Here is a 21,495-nt window from a genome sequence, read left to right on the forward strand (position 1 = left end):
TGCAAGTGTTGTTTTTGCATTTCCATTTCCAATTCCAATTCCTACACTGGACTAGAGACCATGTTCTTCTGCATTTACCTGCTCTTGTCCTGGCCTGTCTGCCCTCTCCTAGGAAAAGTGCTTTGGCAGTCTTGGAAGAGAGTCAGTCAGGGGAGCGTCAGCAGGTTGTTCCAAGCTTTACATGTACAATATTAGTAGCCCACTCCCTTCTTCTGGTTTATAGTGCTTGACACCTAATTTCCTCCCCAGCAGATAGGGAGGAAACGTGATCTCTATCATAACGGCTTCCATTTTCTAGTTTAAATGAGTTTCATTTTCACGTTCATAGATTAAGAAGCATTACATTAAACACACACATACATTGATTTCTTTTTTTTTTAATTAATTAATTTTTGGCTGTGTTGGGTCTTTGTTGCTGCGCATGGGCTTTTCTCTAGTTGTAGTGAGCGGAGACTACTCTTCATTGTGGTGTGCGGGCTTCTCGTTGTGGTGGCTTTTCTTGTTGCAGAGCACAGACTCTAGGCACACGGGCTTCAGTAGTTGTGGCACGTGGGCTCTAGAGTGCAGGCTCAGTAGTTGTGACGCACAGGCTCAGTTGCTCCATGGCATGTGGGATCTTACCAGACCAGGGTTCAAATGCGCGTCCTCTGCATTGGCAGGTGGATTCTTAACCGCTGCGCCACCAGGGAGGTCACTGATTTCTTTTTTTTTATGAGATTACTGAGTAAAAATGTGTGTACATGTGGACAGAACCTAGAAGGCAACAAACAGAAATGTTAGTTATGTTGGAGTGTTGTTTTCATTTGTTCTTACCTTATTTCATGTGGTCTTTGTGTCTGGAGACCTTAGGGAATCTCCAGGTTCAGGACAGTACAATAGCATAAAAGCTGTGGAATGGAACCCACAAAGCCACCTGGAAACACAGGAGCTGGGTTGTTGCTAGCAGCACGCCCTGGTCAGTGGTTCTCTCAGAGGTGTCTGCTGTATCCAGGAGTCGAGTCCTGTTGTCTCTTCATAGTTGAGTGTCCTGTAATCGTGAGGAAGCAACCCCAAATTGAGGGGCATTCTACAAAACAACTGACCTACCCTCCTCAGAAATCTCAGAGTTACGAAAGACAAAGTGTGAGGAACCTTTCTAGAGTAAAGGAGAAGACCAAGACATGACAACTAAGTGCGCTGGGATCCAGAATCAGATTTTGGATCAGGAAAAATAAGTGTGATAAAGGGCGTTTTGGAAAACAACTGGCCAGATCTGAGTAAGGGCAATCAGTATATTAAGTGTTGTATCAAGGTTAAATATCCTGAATTTTATAAATGTACTGTGCTGTGTAAAGGGTGTTCTTAGGAGGCACAAAATAAAGTACTTGGGAGGAAGGGCTCATGGTGTCTGCAGCTACTCGCACAGGTTCTACAAAACAGAGTATGTGTATATCCACTTGCAAGGAGTATCTAGTCCCTTACAGTCAGGCAGGAAGAAATGAGTATGTGTTCGAGGTGGTTTATGAGGCATGTAGGTACAGAGAACTCAGGAGGCTGAAAAGGAACTGGTCAGTTCTGCAGGGGCAGCCTACAGAAAGTCTTCATAGTCACTGTTTAATCTGAGGGAGGACTGGACGTGGGGTTTTCTAGACTGAGAGAGAGTGCACCCAGAAGAAAGGTTGCTAATACATGTGCTGGCTCACGGTATTGTGGCTGGAAGGTAGGAGGTGCCTGGGAAAGAAGGGCTGGAAAGTGGGCAGGGGCCACCTACTGATGTGCTGTGTGAAGGAGTTTGAACTTCACAGAAGTGATGGAGATAAGATGCCTTCAGCTGCAAGTTACCTTTAAACTCCAACTAGAATGGCTTAAATGATAGGAAATGTATTTTCTCTCATTACGAGAAGTCTGAAGATGAAGAGGCTTCCAGAGTTGGATAATTTAGCCTAGAGATGGCTTCATGAACCCAGGTGCTTGTATTTTTTCTGCAGCCCTCCTTAGTGTTTGTTTTTGTTTTTGTTTGCGGTACGCGGGCCTCTCACTGTTGTGGCCTCTCCCGTTGCGGAGCACAGGCTCTGGACGCGCAGGCTCAGTGGCCATGGCTCATGGGCCCAGCCGCTCCGCGGCATGTGGGATCTTCCCAGACCGGGGCACGAACCCGTGTCCCCTGCATCGGCAGGCGGACTCTCAACCACTGCGCCACCAGGGAAGCCCCATCCTTAGTGTTTGAACAGTGTCTCCTCTCCTGGTTGAAGAGGGTTGCCACAGTCGCATGATGAAATCCAGTGAGGAAAAGAGAGATCTTTTTCTGAGCATCCCTTACCAGTAGGAAGGAAAACCTTTTCCAGAACTGTCTTGGCTGACTTGCCTTCAGTTCCCTTAGCTGGGATTGTGTCACCTGGAAGGGGAAGGTGATTGTGGCGGTTCTTGCTCCTTGCCTGAGAAGGTGTTGCCCTTCCTAAAAGGAACATCCCGGCCAGCCAGCCGAGGAGGTTGTTGGGGGAAGCAGTCAGAAGGGTTTGCGCCATGGAGAAAAAGATCTTCAGTTTTCTAAAAGTGGGTGGTGGGAGGGGGAGTGGCTTTTAAAATTTTTTTTAAAAGCCACATGGGCACATCACCCCACCATTTTACCATTACGACTCTATTTTTGGCATATTACTTTCCAGCTACTGCCTACACGCACGTACTTTAGTTCTAATCTTACTCTGTGTGCTATTTTGTGTACAATTTCCATTTGCATGTTTTTACATAACATACATTTTCCTGTATTTGTACAGTCTTCATAATTATTTTAATAGATGTATAGTGGTTTATAGTATTATACAGCAATTTATCAAACCTCTGTTATTGGATAACAGTAATAATAATAGCTAATACTTTCTGAACACTTAGCATCCACAGGCACTGTTTAAGTGCTTTACATTTATTAATTCATTTAGTCCTCACAACAGCCCTATGAGGTGTAGTAGCCATTATCACTCCCAGTTTCTAGATAGGGAAACTGAGGCACAGAAACTCTAACTTAACCAAGGTCACACAGCTAGTAAGTGGGGAGCAAGAAGCAGAGCTGGCATTCAAATGGTGGCAGTATGGGTCTAGAGTTGTAATAACCACTAAGTTAAACTACCTCTGGGTATTGTTTGCATTTGTTTTGATGTTACAGGTAATTCTATGATGAATGTACTTGTACATATTTTGTCGTTTATACTTGCATGTATAGCCAGGTTGTTGTGGGTTGGACAGTGCCTGGTCAGTGAGGAACTAGAGATGACATATATAGGCCACATTAGAGAAGTGTTACTTTGAGAGGGACTGGAAAAAAGGAGTTGCTTTCATTTTCATGCTTGATTACTAGGAAGGATGGTCTATTTTGTTTACTGTTTTTTATCTTCCTTTGTGATATTTACCTGCTATATCCGTTGTGCATTTATTCTTGGGATTCAGTGTGTTTAGAATCTTTCTGTAAAATTGACCCTTAACCCTTTCTATATAATTCAAGTATTTTTTAAGCTCCTATTTTCTTTTACTTTCAATTATTTTTAGTTTCTATATATGTCTTTATTTTCATTTCCTGTAGCTTCAGCACTCTGAGAAATCTCATTTTCTGTTAAGGTTGGGGTTTTTTGATAATTTACCTTTTAAATATGTAATCACTTAAGGCTAGACTTTAATTTCCTCAAATTACTATTCTTCTTACCTGATGCCCAATTACTATTTTACACACATACGTTCTTATAAAGCATTTTAACATCATAATTCAGTGAACTAATTAAATTTCCATTGTTTTCCTTTAATTTGTATATCTGCATTTGCCATATACTGCACTATTATTGTTTTAGAATATATGATAAAATCTATCATTTTAGATAGCCTTCCTCTTACCTCTGTTTAACTTTCCCTTCTTCAGAATTTGAAAAATATTCTTCCTGTTTTATTTTCCCAAATGAACTTTCAGATCATTTTGATGTTACTGTTAAGACGTGCTAGTGTTCCATGTTAAACGCTCCTTTAGGTTAAGATCATAGTAACATATGACAGTTGGAGAGCTCTTATGGTTGCTTAGTTTCTCATTTCCGTTTCTGTTTAATTTCTAGATTTTGGATCATTGTTTGACTTGGAAAATGATCTTCCCGATGAGCTGATCCCCAATGGAGGAGAATTAGGCCTTTTAAACAGTGGGAACCTTGTTCCAGATGCTGCTTCCAAACATAAACAACTGTCAGAGCTTCTGCGAGGAGGCAGCAGCTCTAGTATCAACCCAGGAATAGGAAATGTGAGCTCCAGCAGCCCCGTGCAACAAGGCCTTGGAGGCCAGGCCCAGGGGCAGCCGAACAGTGCAAACATGGCCAGTCTGGGTGCCATGGGCAAGAGCCCTCTGAACCAGGGAGATTCTTCAGCCCCCAGCCTTCCCAAACAGGCAGCCAGCACCTCTGGGCCCACTCCCCCTGCTTCCCAAGCACTGAATCCTCAAGCACAAAAGCAAGTGGGGCTGGTGACCAGCAGCCCTGCCACGTCACAGACAGGACCTGGTATCTGCATGAATGCTAATTTTAACCAGACCCACCCAGGCCTCCTCAATAGTAACTCTGGCCATAGTTTAATGAACCCGGCCCAGCAAGGGCAGGCGCAAGTCATGAATGGATCTCTTGGGGCTGCTGGCAGAGGAAGGGGAGCTGGAATGCCATACGCTACTCCGGCCATGCAGGGGGCCGCGAGCAGCGTGCTGGCTGAGACGTTAACTCAAGTTTCACCGCAAATGGCCGGTCATGCAGGACTGAACACAGCGCAAGCCGGAGGCATGAGCAAGGTAAGTGAGCTTCAGTGCTTTGAATTCTTCCTATTAACCAGGGTCACATTCCTGTCCTCCTTTAGGCTTTCCTCCTGCCCCTCCCACATGGAAGAGACAGATTTGGTATTTAGTGCCCTTCTTTCCAGGATACAGATCTCTGCCCCATGCCTTTAAAGTGGGAATTGTTGAAGAAGCCAGCGATAGGCTAGCTTGCATGTCAGACAGTTGAAACTTAGGGAATGAGTTTGGACTGATAACCAGTTTTCAGCCTCTGAGGAGAATGTGTGGAAGTAGAACCACATGGTTGAAAGAGGCAGCTTCTGCTGGGAATCAGCTTTTTGTTGCAGCAGTGAATCCGGTAAAGGCTCTTTACCTTCACTTCACGCAACCGAACAAGTCGTTACTCTTCATGCCCTTCCCTTTTTACAACCAACTGGTGAAGTGTCTTTTGTCACAGTCGCCGTTTTACCAACAAAGAAGCTAGGTTCCAAGCTGGTCAGCTACCTGCCGTGGTTAACAGGGAAGAGATAACATGGCAGAGCCAGGGGGCAGCATGGGGCCTCGGGTCCCAGAGGAAACTCAGGTTTTCAAAGTGGGGTCCCCAAACCAGCAGCATCAGCATCACCTGGGAGCTTGTTAGAAGTGCAAAGCTACCGACTCCAGATGGTGTGACGCCTGTGCGGGGTTGAGAGCTCTGCTCCAGGGAAAGGCCTTGCAACTGGTGTGTAGCGTAGGAACTGAATGTGGAGAAAGGGAAGGCAGATGCCAGGGTAGATAGGAGACCACTGGGAAAGCGAGAGCTGACAAGGGAAAGAGGGCGGGCTGATCCCACTGGAGCGCCAAACACCGAGATGTACTGAGAAAAGTCTTCTCAGCTACAGCCACCAGTGCACCTGTTTCAGGCAGTATTTGGTACAGCAGATTCCAGAACAGTAAAACAGTTTGGGCTGTTCTTTGGATTTGATTAGTCCCAAATAAGGGAAAGGGAGAGATCACAGTAGAGCACAGTTTCCCCACAAGGTTGATGCGAGCATTAGGTGACAGCTGTGAACCCTGTGACTGGCTTAGGTAAGAAGGAATTTTTTTTCACTTAAGTAAAGGTGAAGTAATTCCAAACGTTAAAATTGCATTTATCTCTTTTGAAATGTTATTAAGGGGGAATATGAACTTAATTTTTAGTTGTCCCTGGCATTTGAAGAGGGGTCTGTGTGTGAATGTGCCTTTCGGAGTTGGGTTGAGAAAAGATTTCTGTGGGCTTAGGGTTCATGGATAGATTGATGTTTGTTCCTTCCTAATTGACTCATCACTCTTGTCCACGCTGCCCAGTTACGAAAAACTATTTTGGAGAATTTAAGTTACATGCAAAAGTAGACATAGGACTCTTAAGTAATCTTAAAAATTACTGAGGGAAAAAAAAAAATTATTGAGGGGCCCAAGTGGATAAAACGTGGATATATCTGTCCATATTAGCCACATTAGATACTAAAACAGAATTTTAAAACACAAGCACACATTCCATTAGCCGTTAAGTATAGTGATATCACATGTCACAGAGCCTCTGGAAAACTCTTCTGTGTTCTTGTAAGGGAATGAGAGCAAAAAAGGCAAATAATGTCTTAGTATTATATGAAAATAGTTTTGACCCCTGGAAGGAACTGAGTCCCTCCACCACACTTGGAGAGCCATTGATAGAATGTATATATATATTCCTAGAAGTTAGACTTGGCATACCTGAGCACAGTGCCACTCTCACATGTAAATAAATGATTTCCTCATGTCATCAATGTCCACTGAATATTCAAATTTCCAATGGTTGCGTATGTCATGATTTGTTATTACAGACTTTTTCCCCCCAGCTCTGAATAACCTATATTTTATTCAGTTGATATGGCTCTTAAGAATTTATTAATCTCTAGGAGTCTTACAACGTATCTGTAGGAGAATCTAGTTGTTTTGCTCGTTTATTTTTTTGTTCTGGGGGTTTCCTATAGTCTGGGCTTTGCTGATAATGTCTCCTTCACTCCATGTTCCTCTGCCAACTTTTTCATTCCTTTGTACAGAGTGATCTTTCTTTCAAATGACACTTAGCTAGTATTCACTATGTGGAAAGTGAGCCACGTTAGTGCTTTGCGGGCAGCCATCTCTGTCCCCTGTAGGTACCCTAAAGAGGCTGATGGCGAAGGAGGAGTGGGAACTGGCATTTTTGAAAGATTGTCATGGCCTTTGGTTGGGACAAAAGAACTAACAGTGGTGGACAGATAGTAGGTGTAAGAGACAAGTTCATTTTAAGCGGAATAAGATTTTAAAATGCACTCGGAAAAAGAAACATTTTTACAAAGGTAATTTTGTTTTAAAAATTATAGTTACAAAGGAAATGCAGATTTCCTATAAAATAATTTAAATAGTAAAAAAAGAGCAGCCCCTCTCTCCTTACAGATAACCACTTCTGTCTATACAGATGTATTAACACAGATTCTTTTTTAGTATGAAATGGAACCAAACTATTGGGTTGGCCAAAAAGTTCCTTCAGTGTTAAAGTAAAAATAAAAGGCACGTTTTTCATTTTCACCAAGAACTTTATTGAACAACATATTCACCGTTTTGTGCCATTTCTGCCATTTTTCAGGGAACTTCATAATTCCATCTTCAAAAACTTTTTTTTGAGCAAAGAACTGTTCCAGGTGCCTTTTACAGTCTTCCAGGGAATTGAAATTTTTTCCGTTAAGAGAACTTAGTAAAGACCGAAATAAATGGAAATCCAAAGGTGCAATGTCTGGTGAATACAGCAGATGAATCAGAACTTCCCAGCCAAGCTGTAATAGTTTTTGCCTGGTCATCAAAGAAACATGTGGTCTTGTGGTATCTTGATGGAAGATTATGCGTTTTCTGTTGACTAATTCTGGACACTTTTTGTCGAGTGCTGCTTTCAGTTGGTCTAATTGGGAGCAGCACTTGTTGGAATTAATCGTTTCGTTTTCCAGAGGAGCTCATAATAGAGGACTCCCAATCCCAAGGGAGATATACCCAACATCACCTTCTTTGGATGAAGACCAGTCTTTGGTGTGGTTGGTGGTGGTGCATTTCGCTTGCCCCATGATCTCTTCCGTTCTATATCATTGTACAGTATCCACTTTTCATTGCCCGCCACAATTTGTTCTAAAAATGAAACGTTTTTGTTATGTCTCAGTAGAGAATCACATGCAGAAATATGATCAAGAAGGTTTTTTTTGCTTAACTTATGCGGAGCCCAAACATCAAAGCGATTAACGTAACCAAGCTGGTGCAAATGATTTGCAGCACTTGATTTGGATATTTTGAGTGTGTCAGCTATCTCCCGTGTGGTATATAACGTTGATTGTTCTCAGTCTCGATTTGATCGCTATCAACTTCAGCTGGTCTACCCAACTCTGGAGCATCATCCAGTTAGAAATCTCCAGCATGAAACTTTGCAAACCACGTTTGACACATTCTATCAAGTCACAGCACCTTCTCCATACAATGCACAAATCTTTTTTTGCGTTTCAGTTGCGCTTTTACCTTTCTTGAAATAATAAAGCATAATATGCCAAAAATTTTGCTTTTTCCCTTTCATCCTCAGTATTAAAATGGCTACACAAAAATTCACCAATTTTAATGTTTTTTTTTTTAAATGCACGCTGACATGACAGCTTTTACAATACAATCTAACAAAATTGTTTCAAATGAAGTTAAAGACAATTAAGCACTACTAGAGCCATCTTACAGGGAAAAAAAGGAAAAAACTGAACAAACCTTTTGGCCAACCCAGTACATAAGCACCTTGCTGTTCTACGTAACTATATACCCTGGATGCCTTTCCATGCTGTGTGTGCAGATTTTTCCTTTTTTTCTACTGATAGCAAGGTATTGCATTTTGTGATGCACCATAATTTATGTACTCCTCTGATGATGAACATTTGGATTGTTTCTGACTTTTCATTAGTACAAACAGTGCTGCAGTGAATATATCCTTGTGTAGGCATATCCACATGCATCATGGGATAAATTCTGAAAAGTGACGTTACTGGGTCAAAGGCTTTGTTAAACGTTTTGTTTTTAGAAGAAATCATGCACATGGTTTAACAGCTAACAGCCAAATTTTTAAAAAATAGCACTAAGGATAAGAACTGAAAAGGTAGTCTCCCTTAATTTTTGACCCTTCGTTCTCCCAAATTCTCTCACCAAAGGCAACTACTGTTTCTTATCTATCCTGCCAGAGGTGGTCTGTATATATAGAGGTATAGAAAGGGTGTGTGTGTGTGTGCGCATGCGTGTGTGTGTGTAGCTATCTCTTCTAAACATGAAGAGTAGTATGGTATAACATCTGTCTCTCTCTCTGTCTCCCCCCCAACCCCCACCATGTATAAATGTAGACATACACCTCCTTTCCACCCCTGAACAACATAAGTTGGAAGTTGTTCCATGTTAGATAGAGCTCTCAGTCCTTCTTACTAGCTATGGTACGGTAGTAGTCCCTGATTTGGCTATATCTTTTTTTTTCTTTCTAATAAATGTATTTATTTATTTATTTTTGGCTGCATTGGGTCTTCGTTGCCGCGCATGGGCTTCCTCTAGTTGCGGCGAGCAGGGGCTGCTCTTCATTGCAGTGCACGGGCTTCTCATTGCGGTGGCTTCTCTTGTTGCAGAGCATGGGCTCTAGGCACGCGGGCTGAGTAGTTGTGGCTCGCAGGCTCTAGAGCTCAGGCTCAGTAGTTGTGCACAGCTTGCTTAGTTGCTCCGTGGCATGTGGGATCTTCCCGGACCAGGGCTCAAACCTGTGTCCTTGCATTGGCAGGTGGATTCTTAACCACTGCACCACCAGGGAAGTCCCTGATTTGGCTATATCTTAATTTATAGGACTAGTGCCCCAGTATCTGTACATTTAGATTGTTTCCAGTGTTTTGCTGCTATCACAATTTTTTTTTTTTTTTTTTTTGCTATCACAATTTTTGACTTGTATATATATCTTTGTACAGCTGAGTGTAACAGCTGGATGAATTCTTGGGGGTGAAGTTTCTGGATTAAAGGATATTGACATTTTTAATAAGCATAGATATTGCCAGATCCTCTCCAAAAACATTATGCAAATTACACCCTCATCTAAGTGAATAAGTCCCTGTGCCCCAAATTCTCACCAACACTGATACTATTCTTTTACTGATTTGCCATTCTCTTAGGCAGATTGTCTCTTAGGCAGAATGTCTTTTCATAAATTCATGGGCATTTGTATTTTGCTGTTGCTTGTATTCTCTGTCAACTTTTCTGTTGCATGGTTTCCCATTTATTCTTGTTGGTTTGTATTCTTTATATTCTTTGTATATTAAAAGCTAAAGTCTAAAGACCAAAAAAATAGAAACAAAGCATAAAGCAGGATGGGAGAAGCAAAATCAAGCATAATAATTTAAAAATATGAAATGGTTCAATTTTTTGACTGAAAATATTATAATTAAAAGAAACAGCTAAAGTCTTTTAATGAGTGAAAGTTTCTCCCCCTTTTTTATTTGCTAAAGTCTGTTTTACCAGGAGAATGGCCACATAAGTTTACAATATGATAGTTCTGAGTTTTTTTTTTGTGTGTGTGTGTGGTACGCGGGCCTCTCACTGTTGTGGCCTCTCCCCTTGCGGAGCACAAGCTCCGGACACGCAGGCTTAGCGGCCATGGCTCACGGGCCCAGCCGCTCCGCGGCATGTGGGATCTTCCCAGACCGGGGCACAAACCCGTGTCCCCTGCATCGGTAGGCAGACTCTCAACCACTGCGCCACCAGGGAAGCCCTGTGTAATGAATTTTAACATATGATGGAGCCAGTTGCCTTTCACTCCTTTTCAAGAATCCAGTATTTTCTTTGCTGTCCTTATAAGATACTCTTCTAGATGTATGGTTCTCAACCCTGTCTGTGCATCAAAATTACCTGGTTTTTTTTTTTTAATGTGGTGCCTCATCCCTACTGCAGACCAATTAAGTTAGAATCTCTGGGGCATGGCATGAGCATTGATATAGTTTATAGTTCCTCAGATGATTTTCATGGCAGCCGGGGTTGAGAACCTCTGTTTCAGATAAACTTTAGGACTGTTTTTCAGATTCCTAAAAATCAAACAAAAGTCTTGGGATTTGATTGGGATTATATTGCATTTTATAAACCATTTAAGGGGGATTTTGACATTCTAACAGTTTTGTGGCTTTCCAAGTTGTCTTATCCTGTACATACAAGGTTTGTCTTTTCATGGAATCTTATGTTGCTCAGAGGCATACTATAGTTTTCTTTATATAGGTAATACACCCTTTTTATTAAGTTTGTTTCTGGATGTATTAATGGGTTTATCATTGCTATTAGAGATGAGTTATTCTATTTCATTACCTAATCGACTATTGTTTTAATATAGGAAAGATGTTGATATATACATGTCAGTTTGGTAATCTGGCCACTTAATGGAGTTCTCTTGTTTGTTCTAATACTTCTTCAGTTGATTCTCTTGGGTTTTCCTAGTAGGCAGTCATCTTTTGCATTACTGATACTTTTGTCTTATTGGCAATATTTCTACCAGTGTTTATGCTCTTGGGAATCCCTGTCTTGTATCTGACTTAAATAGAGATGTATGTAGTGTTTTATTATTAAGTATAATGTGAGCTTTGGTTTTCAGTCTTTTAAAATTGGGGTGTAATCTATTACTCATTTATTGGATGCTGGATTTTGTCAATTCCCTTTTGACATCTGTAGTGGTTACCCTGTGATTTTTTTTTCTCCTTTGTTTTATTTATGTGACAGATTATCTCAGTAGGTTTCCTACTATCCAACTGAACCATCTCTGTAATTGTGAAATTGAAAGTTAACGTTTTGCTGAATTTTATTGGCTAGCATTCATTTAGAATTTTTGGTTCTCACTAATCAACAGTGAGATTGATCTGTAGTTCTGTAGTTCTTTTTTGTGTTTTGTCAGGATTTGATATCAGGGTTGTGTTAATTTGGTCGGAAAGAGTTTGGAAGCTGGTCACATCTGTTCTCTGGAACAGTTTCGAATTTGAATGATCTGTTCCTTGAAGAATTGAGAAACCATCTGTACAACTGTATGGGCTTGAAGCTTTTTTCCTCGAGGGTGACTTAAGATCTTTGACATTACTCCATTAGACTACTGGTCTCTTAAGTCAATATATTTTTCTTTTAGAAAAGTCTAAATATATTTTTATTCTGAAGAAAAACTCAAAATGTTTAACTTCTACTCTCATTAAAAAATATAAAGTGGGTACTATTCCCATGTTACAGATTAGAAATGGAGGCACACAGAATGGAGAGGAGAAATTATTTCATTAAAAAAATATATCATGCCATGTTAACATTATTGCCATGTTGTTGAAATGGCTTATGTTTCCTATTTTAAATGTTTTCTTTAAGAGACACAAAATTAGGAATGAGAAAGTAGAAATAATCAAAAACATCAGGAAAGTCCAAAATTGTAAGAATTTTTATATAACTCTTAATTAATTGTAAAGCCTGGATAAAAAGAATTTTTATTAAAATATAGATTGTAAAACTGATCCAAGAACAGGCTGCACGGGTTAGTGATTTAAGAGACCCTTAGCCAGACTTTATGGGATCCGATCCTGGCTGTGCTGTGTGATCGTGGAAAGTTACTCAGCTTCCCTCTATTCCCTTCACTCTGTGTGCCTCCGTTTCAACAGTAGGAAACCTCATATGTTATCTTTTCAGTAGCATGCTCTTGTTTTCTACAGAAAATAACCCAAACACTTGTCTTTTAGGAGGAAAGCAAAAAAGATATTTAAAGATAAATTTAAGGGGACTTCCCTGGTGGTCCAGTGGTAAAGAATCCGCCTTACAATGCAGGGGACTCGGGTTCAGTCCCTGGTCAGAGAACTAAGATCCCACATGCCGCGGGGTAACTAAGCCCACGTGCCACAACCACTGAACTCGTGCGCCTCAACTGGAGCCCGCGTGCCACAACTAGAGAAGAGAAAACCTGCATACCACGACTAGAGAGGAGCCGCACACCACAGTGAAAGATCCCGCATGCCTCAGTGAAGATCCCACGTGCCACAACTAAGACCCAGTGCAGCCAAAAAGAAGTTAAATAAATAAATAAATAAATCTCTTAAAAAAATAAAGATAAATTTAAGTGGGAATTGGAAGCCATACACTCAAGTTCTTCTCCTGGCTAGAGGTATTGAGAGTTATTGCTCTGCACAGAGAAGGTGGCAGAGGGAAGCCAGACACTGGTTGAAAGAGGAAGGTATTTTGATGTATCTGGGCAAGGGGTCCAGACTCTTTATAGTTTTGAGGTTGATAAATGCTTTTACAGCCTTAGAAATCCTTTCAGTCCTTTCTCTTTTTTTTTTGCGGTATGCGGGCCTCTCACTGTTGTGGCCTTTCCCGTTGCGGACCACAGGCTCCGGACGCACAGGCTCAGCGGCCATGGCTCACGGGCCCAGCCGCTCCACGGCATGTGGGATCTTCCCGGACCGGGGCACGAACCCGTGTCCCCTGCATCCGCAGGCGGACTCTCAACCACTGCGCCACCAGGGAAGCCCTCAGTCCTTTCTTTTAAGTAATGTATTGGAAATAAGGGACCAAAATAGTTTGTGTGGTAAGCCTTCTTCACAGGGGGTTAGATTAGGGCTTATTTTTTTATAAGGTTTTTGGAATATTGTTCTTTTTTTATTTTTTTGTTTTTACTTTTTTTTTTTTTTTTTTGCGGTACGCGGGCCTCTCGCTGTTGTGGCCTCTCCTGTTGCGGAGCACAGGCTCCGGACGCGCAGGCTCAGCGGCCATGGCTCACAGGCCCAGCTGCTCCGTGGCATGTGGGATCTTCCCAGACAGGGGCATGAACCCGTGTCCCATGCATCGGCAGGTGGACTCTCAACCACTGCGCCACCAGGGAAGCCCTGTTCTTTTTTTAGAAAGTGGTCAGAAAATGGGGAGCTAGCTTTCCGTAGAGCTCTCCCTGAGGAGTGAAGGGTGGTTTTTTTTTTGTTTTTTTTTTAAAAATAAATTTATTTATTTATTTATTTATTTATGGCTGTGTTGGGTCTTCGTTGCTGTGCGTGGGCTTTTTCTAGTTGCAGCGAGCAAGGACTACTCTTTGTTGTGGTGTGTGGGCTTCATATTGCGGTGGCTTCTCTTGTTGCGGAGCACGGGCTCTAAGTACGCGGGCTTCAGTAGTTGTGGCACGAGGGCTCAGTAGTTGTGGCACATGGGCTTAGTTGCTCCACGGCATGTGGCATCTTCCCAGCCCAGGGCTCGAACCCGTGTCTCCTGCATTGGCAGGCGGATTCTTAACCACTGCGCCACCAGGGAAGTTCTGGGGTGAAGGTTTTGATTTTTAGATCCAGACCCCCCTGGATCCAGTCAACCAATATTTTGGTCAGATAAGATAAAGTGGTCGTTCTCAGACTTGGTGTCCAGCACAGGCACTGCAGGCTTGTTAACCCAGAGTGGGGCCTCCCCAGAGTTCCTGATTCAGTAGGTTTGGGGTGGGGCCTAAGAATCTGCTTTTCTTGCCAGCTCCCAGGTGACGGTGGTTGTGCTGATCAGCGACCACACTCCGAGAATTGGCGTGCCGAAGGGATAGATTAGCGGCATATGGTCAGTAAGAGAGGAGTAGGGCCAAATTGGCTGTTCAGAATAAGTGACTCACCTTCTCTATTTTGGAATGATAATTGGACATTTCTAACATTTAATAGCAAGAGAAATAATACTGTATATTTGTCTGATCCTTTTCTCTTTCTCATGTAATGTCATCTCATCTGATCCTTGAAATAATGCAAAGGAAACAAGGAAGTTTTTTATTAAGTAAATCCTAATTTGGCCTTTTTGAAAAAGATCACAATGGAGGTAAATGGTCAGTTTATAGAATTAAAAGGTTGAAAGCTTTGAATTAATACAGTGTGCTGTGTGATAATTATATAGCTCCTGTAGGCACAGGTTTTTGGTAGAAATATTAAGCAGTCTTGTACTGGCTCAATAATTGTATCATGATTTTAATGGAGAATATGTGATTCAGGATTTACTGAACTTCCCATGATAATTATCCATGAATTTATTTTTTAATTTTTTAATTAAATGAGGTTATATATGTATATTTAATGGCTTTACCCACAGATTGTACTGACCTGCTGCTACTCCTGTCGTTGTTGTCATCATCATCATCGTTAGTAGCAGCAGCAGCAGCTTCAGCAGCTCAAACTGCTTTCCCCAGATGCAGTACAGCCAAGTGCTTAAGAGCAGAGGTTGGGATCTGGAGTAAGCTGCCTCAGTTCAAGTTCAGGCTCCACTAAATTATTAGCTGTGGGAAAATAATATAATCACTCTGGGTCTTAGTTGTTTGTCTTTTAAATGAGGATAATAATAGTATCTGCCTTTGAGAATTGTATGGATTAAGAGGGGATAGTAATAATATCTACCTCATAGAATTGTGCTGATTAAATGAGATGGTGTATATATAGTTCTTAACCACAGTGTCTGGGTTTACTGTAAAACTTTGAGAGAAGATTGGTTAGTTAGCTGGCTAGATGCTTTCTTACATAAAGGATTTGAGATAATCACATTTGAAGTGATAAGACTGCTTTTCTACTGTTTTCAGAGAATTATTTTCTAGTAATAAAAGTAGTTGATTGTACAAAAATTGAAAGTTTAGAGAAGAAACCATAATCTTATCACCCAGTTCATAATTGGTGTTAACTTTTTGATGTTTTCCCTAGCAATCTTTTATCTATAATTATGTATCTCTTTTTAAAGTCAAAGTTGGAGTTATATTTCTTTCTTTTTCCAGTTAACTTTGTAACTCATTATTTTCTGTAGCACAAACTGAATGAATGTTTTGCATAATAGCAGCATTGAGTACTTTGATTTGATAGGTCTCCAGGGTGACTACTTTGAAGAGTATACTTGTAAGAAAAACCAGTCAGCTTTGTTACTTTCTAACTAAAGGTCAACAGTTAGGATCTGGGGTTAAAGACCTACATGTATTAATTTTTTAAATATTTTATTGTTTTACTTTCATTATTAATTTTTTTTTTAATTTTTATTTTTTTTTGCGGTACGTGGGCCTCTCACTGTTGTGGCCTCTCCCGTTGTGGAGCACAGGCTCCGGACGCGCAGGCTCAGTGGCCATGGCTCACGGGCCCAGCCACTCTGTGGCATGTGGGATCTTCCCGGACCGGGGCACGAACCCGTGTCCCCTGCATCGGCAGGCGGACTCTCAACCACTGCGCCACCAGGGAAGCCCCCCATTATTAATATTTTTAAAGGTATAATTTACGTAGAGTGAAATGCACAGATCTTAAGTGTTACAGTTTGATTTGTCAAAACTCATGCCCATGTAACCCGTACCCTTCTTAAGATACAGGGCATATTCATTACCCCAGAAAGTTCCTTTGTATTCCTCACTTTACCTGTTCTCTCCACCCATGTCTGCTGTCACTACTGATTTCTTTCACCATGGATGAGTTTTACCTGTTCTCAAACTTCATATAAATGGAATTCTGTAATGTGGGTTTTTTGGTTTGTTTTTGGTGAGGCTTCTTTTGCTCATGGTGTGTTTTTGAGATTCATCCATGTTGTTGCCTGAATTTAGTAGTTATTTTTATTGCTAATTAGTATTCTGTTGTATTAATATACCATGATTTGCTTATCTAGTCTCCTATTCATGGATGTTGTGGTAGTTTCCGGTTTGGAGCTGTTAAGAATAAAGCTTCTGTGAACATTTTTGTATAAGTCTTTGTGTGGACATATAAATTTTCATTTCTCTTAGATAAATAACTAGGAATGGAATTGACTGGATAAGGAGGGGTCTGTTTCTGGACTCTACTCTGGGAGTCAGCAAACTATAGCCTATGGGCCAGATCTGGCCCACAACCTAAGAATGGTTTTTATGTTTTTAAACAATTGGTTAAAAAACAAACTAACAAATAAATAAAAGGATGAGGGATGGGGGCTTCCCTGGTGATGCAGTGGTTGAGAGTCCGCCTGCCGATGCAGGGGACACAGGTTCGTGCCCTGGTCCGGGAAGATCCCACATGCTGTGGAGCGGCTGGGCCCGTGAGCCATGGTGGCTGAGCCTGTGCGTCCGGGGCCTGTGCTCCGCAACGGGAGAGGCCACGACAGTGAGAGCCCCGCGTACAGCAAAAAAAAAAAAAAAGAATGAGGGATGGAAACCATAGGTCACCTGCTAAGACTAAAATATTTACTAGCTGGACCTTTACAGAAAGTCTGCCCACCCCTGTTCTAGTCCATTCCATTGATCTGTTTATTTCTTTAGCTTTATAGTATTAAAATCGGGTTGCTTGGGCTTCCCTGGTGGCGCAGTGGTTGAGGGTCCGCCTGCTGATGCAGGGGACAGGGGTTCATGCCCTGGTCCAGGAAGATCCCGCATGCCGCTGAGCAGCTAGGCCCGTGAGCCATGGTCACTGAGCCTGCGCGTCTGGAGCCTGTGCTCCGCAACGGGAGAGACCACAACAGTGAGAGCCCCGCGTAACCGCAAAAAAAAAAAAAAAAAAATCGGGTTGCTTAATTTCTCATTTTCATTTCTGTTTAATTTCTAGATTTTGTGTCATTGTTTGACTTGTTTGTTGCTAATATGGAGAAATGTAATTGGTTTTTCTTTATTAACATTATATCCTGTAACTTTGCTAAACTCACTTGTTCTACTTATTTGGTAGATGCCTTAGAATTTTCTAGGTCATGGTTGTCCTTGTAAAATAGTTTTACTTCTTCCTTTCTAATCGGTATGCTTTTTATATTTCTGGCTTTACTGCTCTGCCTGAGACCTTCAGTGTTTAATAAAAGTGTTGAGAGCATACATCCCCTGTCTTATTCTGGATCTGTGGAGGAAGCCATTCAGTCATTTATTAAGCATGGTGTTAGTTGTAGGCTTTTAGAGGTATCCTTTGTCAGGATGAAGAAGGCCCCTACTCTACGTAGTCTGCTGCGTCTTTTTATCATAGATGATTGCTGAATTTCATCAAATACTTTTTCTGTATCTATTGAGAGGATCAGGTGGATTTTCTTTATTCTGTTAATGTGGTAAAGTACATCTTTCTGAATGTTGAACCAACCTTAACAGTCCTGGGATAACCTCCCTCGATCGTGATGTATTAAGCTTTTTACGTACTACTGGATCTGATTTATTTTATTTATTTATTTTTTAAACTGAGTTAGGATTTTCCTTCCTTCCTCCCTTCCTCCCTCCCTCCTGTTTTTATTTGGCTGCGCTGGGTCTTAGTTGTGGCGCATGGGATCTAGTTCCCTGACTAGGGATCAAACCCGGGCCCCCTGTATTGGGAGCTAGGAGTCTTAACCACTGGGCCACCAGGCAAGTCCCAGATCTGATTTATTAGAATATAGTTTAGGATTTATGCGTCTATATTCATGAGGGATATGTGTCTATAATTTTCTTGCAGTGTCCTGATATGGTTTTGGTATCAAGACTACACTGGTTTGTTCCCTCTTCCTTTCTTTTCTGAGTTCAGTATTTTTTCTTAAAATGTTTGATAAAATTCACCAGTGAGACCATCTGGGTCTGGAGTTTTCCTTGTGATGAGGTTTTAAACTATAATTTGATTAGTTTAATAGGTACAGATTATTCATATTTTTCATTTCTTGTGTTAATTTTGATAATTTGTGTTTTTCAAGGAATTTATCCATTTCATCTAAGGTCTTGAATTTATTTGGCATAAAAGGATTCATAATATTCCCCTAATTTCCTTTTAATTTCTACAGACTGTGTAATAATGTCCATTGCCCCTCTTTCAATCTGATATTTATAATTTTATGTTTCTCTCCTTTTTCCCTGATCAGTCTGGGTAGAGACTTGTTAATTTTATTGGTATTTTCAGACAACCAACTTTTGACTTGTTAATATTCTCATTTTTATAGATCATTGATTCTCTTTTTGTTATTTTCTTTTTTCTATTTTGGGTTTTCTTTGCTCTTTCTAACCTCTTGGGGTAAATGCTTATTAGATCATTGATTTTAGACTTCTCCAATATTAACATTTGAGCAATAATTTGTTTTTAACATCTTTATTGGGGTTTAGTTGCTTTACAATGGTGTGTTAGTTTCTGCTTTATAACAAAGTGAATCAGTTATACATGTACATTTGTTCCCATATCTCTTCCCTCTTGCGTCTCTCCCCCTCCCACCCTCCCTGAATCAGTTATACATATACATATGTTCCCATATCTCTTCCCTCTTGCGTCTTCCTCCCTTCCACCCTCCCTATCCCACCCTTGAGCAATAAATATTGGTCTGCACTGCATTTCATAAATTTTGATAGGTTATCATTTAGTTCAGAATATTTTTATATTTTGATTTGATTTTTTATATTTGATTTCTTCTCTGGCTCATGTTTCTTTTTTTTTTAATTTATTTATTTTTGGCTGTGTTGGGTCTTCATTGCTGCACGTGGGCTTTCTCTAGTTGTGGTGAGCCAGGTCTACTCTTGGTTGTGGTGCACAGGCTTCTCATTGCGGTGGCTTCTCTTGTTGTGGAGCACAGGCTCTAGGCGCGCGAGCTTCCGTAGTTGTGGCACATGGGCTCAGTAGTTGTGGCTTGCGGGCTCTAGAGCACAGACCCAGTAGTTGTGGCACACGGGCTTAGTTGCTCTGTGGCATGTGGAATCTTCCCGGACCAGGGCTTGAACCTGTGTCCCCTGTATTGGCAGGCAGATTCTTAACCACTGCGCCACCAGGGAAGCCCTGACTCATGTTTCTAGGTAGAAGTGTGTTGCTTAATTTTCAAATATTGGGGATTTTTGCAGATATTATTTTGTTATTGATTTCTGATTTCATTGTGGTCAGAGAACATGCTCTATATGATTTTTGTCGTTTGAAATTTACTGAGACTTGTTTTATGGCCCAGTGTATGGTCTGTCTTGATGAATGTTCTGCATATGCTCGAAAAGAATGTGCCTCCTACAGTTGTAGGGTGTAGCATTTGTAAATGTCAGTTAGAGTAAGTTGATTGTATTCAAATTGGCAACGCCCTTACTGATGTTTTTTCTGTCTCTTCTATCAGTTACTGAGAGAATGTTAAAAATATCCAACTATAATTATAGATTTTTCTATTTTTACTTCAACTAGAATGAAATTTGATTACTTATTTCATGTATTTTGATGCCCTTTTATTAAGTGAATATACATTTTGGATTATTATGTCTTCCTGATGAATTGAACTTTTTATCATTCTACATGTTTCTCTTTATTTCTATTAATATTCTTTGTCTCATTAACATAGCTGCTCCCACTCTTATTAATATTTGCAAAGGATATCTTTTTTTACCCTTTTGTCTATGTCTTTATATCTAAAGTGTGTCTCTTGGAACGAACATATAGTTGGAACTTATTTTTAATTTATTCTGACAATCTTTGTCTTTAAATAGAAGGTTTAGTTTATTTACATGAAATGTTGATACAGTTAGACTTAGGTCCACATCTTGCCATTTGCTTTCGATTTGTCCCTTCTGCATATTGTTCTTTTTTTTCTCTTTGTTCCTTCCCTGCCCTTCTTTTGAAGGCTGATTTCAACATCTTTGTCATCTCTCTGTTTGTTTCATTTGCAGTCTTTTGTTCGTTTGTTTAAATATATAATTCCAGTTACGGGTCACATTTTCCTGCCTCTTTGCATGTTTAGTAATTTTTGATTATGTAGTGGATATTGTGGATATGTTGTTGAATAAGTTTTGCTGTCTTCCTTTAGGGAGTGTTGGATTTGTTCTGAGAGACATTTGACTCCACTCTTTGTATTCCTCTTGGGTGTTTTTCCGTCACTGCAAACATTTTAGGAACCATTCTCAAGCCCAGCCATTAACTTGTCTCAGACTTTAACACAGACTTGGGCAGGGCTTCTTAAACTTTAATGATTTGCAGATCACCTGGGGATCTTGTTAAGGTGCAAATTCTGCTTTGGGAGGTCTTGGGAAGTGGGGTGCTTTGAGTCTGCTTTTCTCACCAGCTCTAGGAGGGGCAGTTGTTGTGGCTGTGCCCTCCAGGCACTGGGAGGTCTCTCCATCTTGATGGTGTGAATGTAAGTTAGGGTATGTAATGGGTGCCCATTGGTGATTGGATATATCACACTTCAAAAGTTATCTGTTGTTTCTTTCCTTGTTCAGTGTAGAAAGTTGGGAAGTACTAAACCTAACATTCTTTATGTAAATGGGTCCAAAGCATGACTTCAAGGATCGACTTCTCCAAAATGTTTCTGCAATATTTTGGAAAGAGTTACGTTTACTGTAGACAGTAATTTGCTGTCCATCTGTCACCAAGTTAAAACATTTAGGGTTTTTATGTTGATTACCGCATAATACTTATGGCATTTTTCAGAATTACATAATGACTATAACATAAAATTTCAGTATGATCCTTTTATGAACAAGGATAACAATTACTGTATTTACTCTTTCTGAATTATAGTAAGAGAAGAGCAGCAAGGAATGACACTTCTGGGCTGGGGTGCCGATTGTACTGGGCTCTGTGCTGGGTGCTTTGCAACACAATCTCAGTTCGTCTCATGTTTAATAATCCTGTGAGGTACATGGCATATCTGTTTTGCACATGGAATAAAATATTCTGAGCCACTTTTCTGTCTCCCAGGAAATTATTCAAGATGACACATGTTAGAAAGTGGCAGACTTGACTTAGAACCCATCCATGTCTGACTCCAAGGTCTGTATTTTTTCTACTACACCATTTTGTCTGTAATATACC

At 40.7% G+C, this 21,495-nt stretch overlaps 1 protein-coding gene across 7 annotated transcripts in view; it reads left to right on the top strand.

Annotated features, from left to right (window-relative positions):
- Positions 1 to 21,495, top strand: part of CREBBP (CREB binding protein) — a 132,540-nt gene that overhangs the window by 20,724 nt on the left and 90,321 nt on the right. For all 7 annotated transcript variants that reach the window (XM_073793266.1, XM_033840337.2, XM_033840340.2 and 4 more), the window contains exon 2: positions 4,071 to 4,783. In XM_073793266.1, coding sequence (XP_073649367.1) covers positions 4,071 to 4,783 — 713 coding nt within the window. The remainder of the gene's footprint in view (positions 1 to 4,070; positions 4,784 to 21,495) is intronic.

The sequence above is a fragment of the Tursiops truncatus genome, chromosome 15 (genome assembly GCF_011762595.2).
Source record: "Tursiops truncatus isolate mTurTru1 chromosome 15, mTurTru1.mat.Y, whole genome shotgun sequence".
Taxonomy (NCBI): Eukaryota; Metazoa; Chordata; class Mammalia; order Artiodactyla; family Delphinidae; genus Tursiops; species Tursiops truncatus.